General features: G+C 45.0%; 1 protein-coding gene across 3 annotated transcripts in view; it reads left to right on the top strand.

The window, feature by feature from the left end:
- The first annotated feature begins 284 nt into the window (after positions 1–284).
- LOC139624864 (lethal(3)malignant brain tumor-like protein 4) overlaps positions 285–6000 on the top strand; it is a 58301-nt gene continuing 52585 nt past the window's right edge. For all 3 annotated transcript variants that reach the window (XM_071484202.1, XM_071484203.1, XM_071484201.1), the window contains exons 1-12: positions 285–422; positions 2387–2436; positions 3274–3359; positions 3571–3675; positions 3774–3909; positions 3994–4085; positions 4179–4321; positions 4860–4936; positions 5024–5109; positions 5292–5402; positions 5484–5598; positions 5726–5825. In XM_071484202.1, the coding sequence (XP_071340303.1) occupies positions 2409–2436; positions 3274–3359; positions 3571–3675; positions 3774–3909; positions 3994–4085; positions 4179–4321; positions 4860–4936; positions 5024–5109; positions 5292–5402; positions 5484–5598; positions 5726–5825 (1079 nt within the window). In that variant the 5' untranslated portion in view covers positions 285–422; positions 2387–2408. The remainder of the gene's footprint in view (positions 423–2386; positions 2437–3273; positions 3360–3570; positions 3676–3773; positions 3910–3993; positions 4086–4178; positions 4322–4859; positions 4937–5023; positions 5110–5291; positions 5403–5483; positions 5599–5725; positions 5826–6000) is intronic.

Below are 6000 nucleotides of genomic sequence, written 5' to 3'. Positions count from 1 at the left end.
TTCTGTGCTGTTGTCTCACCAGAATCACTGTTTATTTTCTTTGCTCAATAAAGAAAAAAGAAGCATTAAAGCAGTGAACAGGATCCTGTTGGTAACATTTAGAAAAACAGGAACTTCTAAAATCACCACAGTTTCTGCTTTTACTCACTTTAATGCAGATCAGTAAACGCAGCACAGGATTAATAATGCAGTTGAAATAAAAACACACCTGGTTTTCTTCACTCATTGTTTCTGATTATAAACTCGAGTCTTAAAACTTTATTTAAAACACCTGTTTTGTTTTGTTTTTTACATATTGATTGATTATTTAGTTGTTTAGATCCCCCCAACCCCCACCAGCTTCTGGAGGCGCATGCGCAGTGACCCCTCAGTGTTTCCGTGTAGTGGAGCTGTCAGCAGTCTGAGGCGGAACACCACACACGGTAAGTTTCTGTCTTAACTCTCAGTACCGGTACCGGATCCCCTTGGTTCTCTCTGTCCAGGTTCCCGGCTCCTCTCAGCGGCTCTCCGCGGCAGCTGCAGCCGCTTTCAGGAGCTCAAAGTCCGGGGGAGAGAGCCGAGGATCACCGGTGGGTCTGAGCTGTTTGTTGTTTCCTGATTGAACCTGCATCAATACACACAGGTGCGGACATAGCACTTCCGCTCACACCTTCACAATAAGAGTCTGAGTCTGAAACATTCAGGTTCAATCTCAATTAACAAAATAACGGTTTCTTTTCTTTTTGTTATACATGCTTTTAATCGGTTTTTAACAGATGTTGATAAAACTATCAGAAGTGTAAAATGTCAGAAACTGATCAGTCTGTGATCAGGATCTGACAGAACCTGGAGGTGGATGAAGTACTCAAATGTTACTGCAGTAAAAGTACTTATGCACAATGTGAAAATACTCTGGTACAAACAAAAGTGTTGCACTGAGAGAGACGTTGATTTACTGTGAGAGACTCAGTGAGGTGGATCAGTTTCAGCTTCAGGTCAGTAGAGACTCGGTGTCAGGACTCAGTTCTACATCTGTTTAATCAGTGAAGGAGATCAGGTGAAGAAATGACCTGAGAGTCAGAGTCAGAGCTGGTCAGACATGTGAGGGGGTTAGAGGAGTGAGCAGAGGAGGAGCTCTCTGAGGAGAGGAGTCTTCAGGAGCTGGTTCCTCCATCAGGAACCACAGACCAGAACAGTCTGGACTGAGACTGTCTGTGTGCAGGATGCTGATGACAGACCACATTCATTAGAGGAGCACAGTGGAGGAGAAGGAGCATCAGACTGAAGGACTGAGCTCAGACCCAGAGTCTCTCTGAAGGCAGCATCAGAGACTGGATCTGGTTCAGGGTCAGGGGGAGGTCCAGACAAATAAAAGCTGTTTTTTCTGATTAATCAGAAAATAAATTAATGATCAGCTGATCAATTTATAATAACAATAATCAATAGCTGCAGTTCTACACAGAGCATCAGTAATAATCTAATTATATATACATGTGTATATAGTATAACAGACATTTAACTGCATGAAGTACTTTTAATACTTGAACATTTTCCCTCACAGTATTTTAGTTAGTACTAGAGTGAGGTATCTGAGTAATTCCTCCACCTCTGTAGATCATCGTGACATTTCACCCTGATCAGCAGCGTCGTCCTGGTGATGAGTTTTATTATAACAGCTCAGTGAGCTGCTGCACAAAGACTTTTATTTTGAAGGTAGACGTGGATGGACTTCCTGTGTGTGTGTGTTTGTGTTGTAATGGAGTCGTTTCCTGCCGTGAAGAAGATGATGAAGAGTGTTTATTTGTTAGCAGTTGGTCTGATGATTACTGATGTAGTAACTGATCATTTGACTGATTGTTAGTGATCAGTATCAATCAGTTCTTGTATTGATCCAGACTTGATGTTGTTGTTGTGATCAGAAGATGAGTCACCACAGCTCAGAGAGTTTATCTCTGTGAAAACATGTCTGTGTACGTCAGGAACACATGAATCAGGTTTTAATCACATTGATCAGTGATCAGGTTTTTTTTAATTGTCCTCTGTCCTTGTTCGTTATCAGACCAGTAAAGACCTGAGACCAGAGCTCAGTCTGCTCTGTTAGGTCTGAACTGTACTACTACGCCGTACTCTAAGTACTGAGTCGTAGTCCTGGTTCAGGTGTCACAGGTGTCTTCCAGTCTACACTGTCATTGATCTATCTGCTGCAGAGACTCATTCACACTCAGGAGAATAACAGGACTCTTATTTTGGTAAAATGTTGATGTCCAGCAGTTCACTATGAAGTTTCTTTATGAGTCAGCCTTTCACAACGACAGCTCCCATGAGGCTTTGCCAGCAGTGCTTTGTATGGTTTGACTTATCCAGGCTGCCGTACCTTCATGTTTACATTTATTTCCTGTCTGAACAGAAAAGAACCAAAGAAGAAGAAAATGAAGAACAAAGTCAGCAGTGCTCAAGGTAACACACACACACACGCACACACACACACACACACACACACACACACACACACACACACAGATGGACAGACAGGAGGAGAATCAAACAGATGGCGACACAGTTTGGTGATGACAGAAGCAGTTTTTGTGGTTTGACTTCACTCATTGTTCTGCTGCTCAGGTTCATGTTGTGGCGATTTAAACCTTCGCAAATTTCGACTGTGACGTGGAGCAGGGGTAGACAGGTGAGGTGAAAGGGACAGTTGTAGGTAGGTGTAGTAAAAACTACAGGAAGTTAGTTTTTATAGTTTGGCTGCTGATCAGCAGGATAAATATCTCTTGCAGTAACACAGTAACAATGATGGACACTTTAAAACTCTTAGAGATAGATCATCACAATCCGAGACCTGACTGAGTCGGACCTGAACAAGTTGATCTGGTTCAGTGTGACATCACTTCCTGAGGATATCATGTCCCTCCAGAATAAAGCTCCAGAGAAACAAAGGCTGCAGAACTTCATAGAGAATCCTCCTGTTTTAAAGTTTCCATCAGTATCACAGTGAAACAGTGATGTTGTCTGAACATCATGATTCACTGCAGACAGGAGCTGATCACAGCTGATCACAGCTGATTCAGAAATACAGGTTGAAAAGACTGGAGTCTGGATCACGATGACAACCATTGAGGATCAATGCTTCTTTAACCATGAACCAGTCCAGTGGGTGGATTCACCTCCACAGTCTGAGACCAGGACCTGTAAGTCAGGACAGTGTTGTAACCCTGGTAACAGCTCTGTGTGTGTGTGTGTGTGTGTGTGTGTGTGTGTGTGTGTGTGTGTGTGTGTGTGTGACTTCAGTGAGTGTAAAGAGACGGTCCTGGTCCTGGCAGCAGTACCTGAATGAACAGAAAGGTGAAGCCGCTCCAGTGACCCTGTTTACACAGGTAACACACTGTCTCTCACTCTGACCTGTCTTTGAACTGTCTCTGAACCGTCTCTCTCTCTCTGAACTGTCTCTCTCTCTCTGAACTGTCTCTCTCTCTCTGAACTGTCTCTATTTGACCTGTCTCTTTGACCTATCTGTCTCTCTGACCTGTCTCTCTCTCTGACATGTCTGTCTCTGACCTGTCTGTCTTTGAACTGTCTCTCTCTCAGTCCCAGTCTTTTCCCAGTAAGAGAACTGGTTTTAAAGTTGGGATGAAGCTGGAGGGCATCGACCCGCTGCACCCCTCCATGTTCTGTGTGCTGACAGTCGCTGAGGTATTGCACGCGCACACACACACACACACACACACACACACACACACACACACACACTGTCTGAGGTTGGTCAGGAGCCTCACCTGTCTCTCTTTCAGGTGATTGGCTATCGGCTGCGTCTCCATATTGATGGTTACTCAGAGTGCTATGACTTCTGGGTAAACGCTGACTCAGCAGACATCAGACCAGCAGGCTGGTGTAGAGACCACAACCACAAACTCCACCCACCTAAAGGTGAGCATAAGTAGCTTGACCCCCACTCAGGTAACCACCTGACACAGGTGACATCACTCTACCTGTCTGTCTCTCACTTTACAGGTCACAGCGAGACAGAGTTTGACTGGCAGCTCTACCTTCAGTCCACAGGCTCTCATGCTGCGCCTCCTACCCTGTTCACCTGTCGCACTGCAGTCAGTATATACCTGTCTCACCTATCTGTCTGCTCACCTGTCGCACTACAGTCAGTATACACCTGTCTGTCTCTCTGCCTGTCTGTATCTCAGAGCTGTGGATTCAGGGTGGGAATGAAGTTGGAGGCTGTCGACAGGAAGAACCCTGGACTCGTCTGCGTTGCCTCCGTTGCAGACGTCTTTGAGGATCGTTTCCTGGTTCACTTTGACAACTGGGACGACACATACGACTACTGGTGAGACAGACAGGTGACAAATAGACAGACAGGTAACAGACCGACAGGTGAGCAGACAGAAAGGTGACTGACACACAGATAACAGGAAGTACAGTAATAGTAGTATTTTCAGTAGTAGCTGTTATATATATATATATATATATATATATACCGTGACAGTAGCAGCAGTATTTTCTGTATCAGTAGTAGTAGTAGTAGTAGTAGTAGTAGTAGTAGTAGTAGTAGTAGTAGTAGTAGTAGTAGCAGCAGCAGCAGTAGCAGCAGTCCACAGTGGTTATAGTGTAGTAGAAGTAGTAGTAGTGTCAGTGATAGTTAAAGTAGCAGTGGCTGTATCAGTTGCAGTTGTAGTAGCAGTAGTATTATTAGTACAGTACAGTGTAGTATTTGCAGTAAATCATGTTGCTGTGAGGTGGAGCTGCTCTCACTGTGTTTACATCAACCTGGTTGATCCACATGTGATCAGATATTTATTGATTATTATGTAGATGAACTGCTGTATGTCACTATTGATGAATTGATGGTTGTATTGATCAATCAGGTGTGACAGCAGCAGTCCATACATCCATCCTGTCGGCTGGTGTGAAGAACAGGGACGACCTCTGACCGCCCCTCAGGGTACATGCAGTATTACTGTACTCAGTATTCATACACACTGTATTTAATCTGTAGTACTCTTTGGATGAGCGGTACTTTGTTTTGCAGGTCATCCAAATCCAGAGAACTTCCTGTGGGAAGAATACTTGCAGGAAACTGGTTCCACTGCTGCTCCCAGTTCAGCCTTCACACTGGTGAGGGAACAAGGAGGTAGAGGAGGAGAGGAGGAGGTAGAGAAGGAAAGGAAAAGATAGGGAAGTAAAGGAGGAGGTAGAGAAGGAGGTAGTGTAAGAGGGGAGTAATTGACAGCTCTCATGTCCAATCAGAAGGCTGGATATAATGACTGACAGTTGTCTTTGTGCCTCTATCCAATCAGAGAGCTCCACACGGTTTACAGGTGAACCACAGGCTAGAGGCTGTTGACAGGAGGAACCCAATGTTGATCCGTGTTGCCACAGTAACAGATACAGAAGACTACAGGGTGAAGGTACTGTCTACCGGCCTGTCTACCTGTGTGTGTCACTCTCTGTGTGCCTGTGTGATATCATAAAAGTGTGTGTGCCTGCAGGTTCATTATGACGGCTGGTCGCAGCAGTTTGACGTCTGGTGTGACAGCGACCTCTGTGACCTTCATCCTGTCGGCTGGTGTCAACGCACAGGACACCCGCTGGAACCTCCCCCAGGTCAGAGAGAGACAGGTCAAATAGAGACAGGTTGGACAGACGGGTCAGACAGAAAGAGACAGATATAGTGTAGCAGTATCATTGATTATTTTAACATTATTTACCATTTTCCTTGTGTGTGAGACAGGGTCCTCCCCCCTCTCCTCTCCATCTCAGGGTGTGTGTCCCACTCCAGGCTGCAGAGGAGTTGGACACATCAAAGGAGCCAAATACACCGGACACCACAGGTACACACACCTGTCACACACACACGCGCACACACACACCTGTGATAAGTCTACCTGTTGAGTAATGTTTACTGTTTGCAGAATGATGAGTCACATCTCTTTCTGCTGAGTCACATCTCTTTCCGATGAATCACATCTCTTTCTGCTGAGTCATGTCAGACATGTCTGAGTCATG

Source organism: Trachinotus anak, unplaced genomic scaffold (assembly GCF_046630095.1).
Source record: "Trachinotus anak isolate AG129_WGS33_773 ecotype Australia unplaced genomic scaffold, CSIRO_AGI_Tana_v1 ptg000009l, whole genome shotgun sequence".
Taxonomy (NCBI): Eukaryota; Metazoa; Chordata; class Actinopteri; order Carangiformes; family Carangidae; genus Trachinotus; species Trachinotus anak.
The sequence above is the reverse complement of the archived record's forward strand: the minus strand, read 5'-3'. Positions and strand labels throughout refer to the sequence as shown.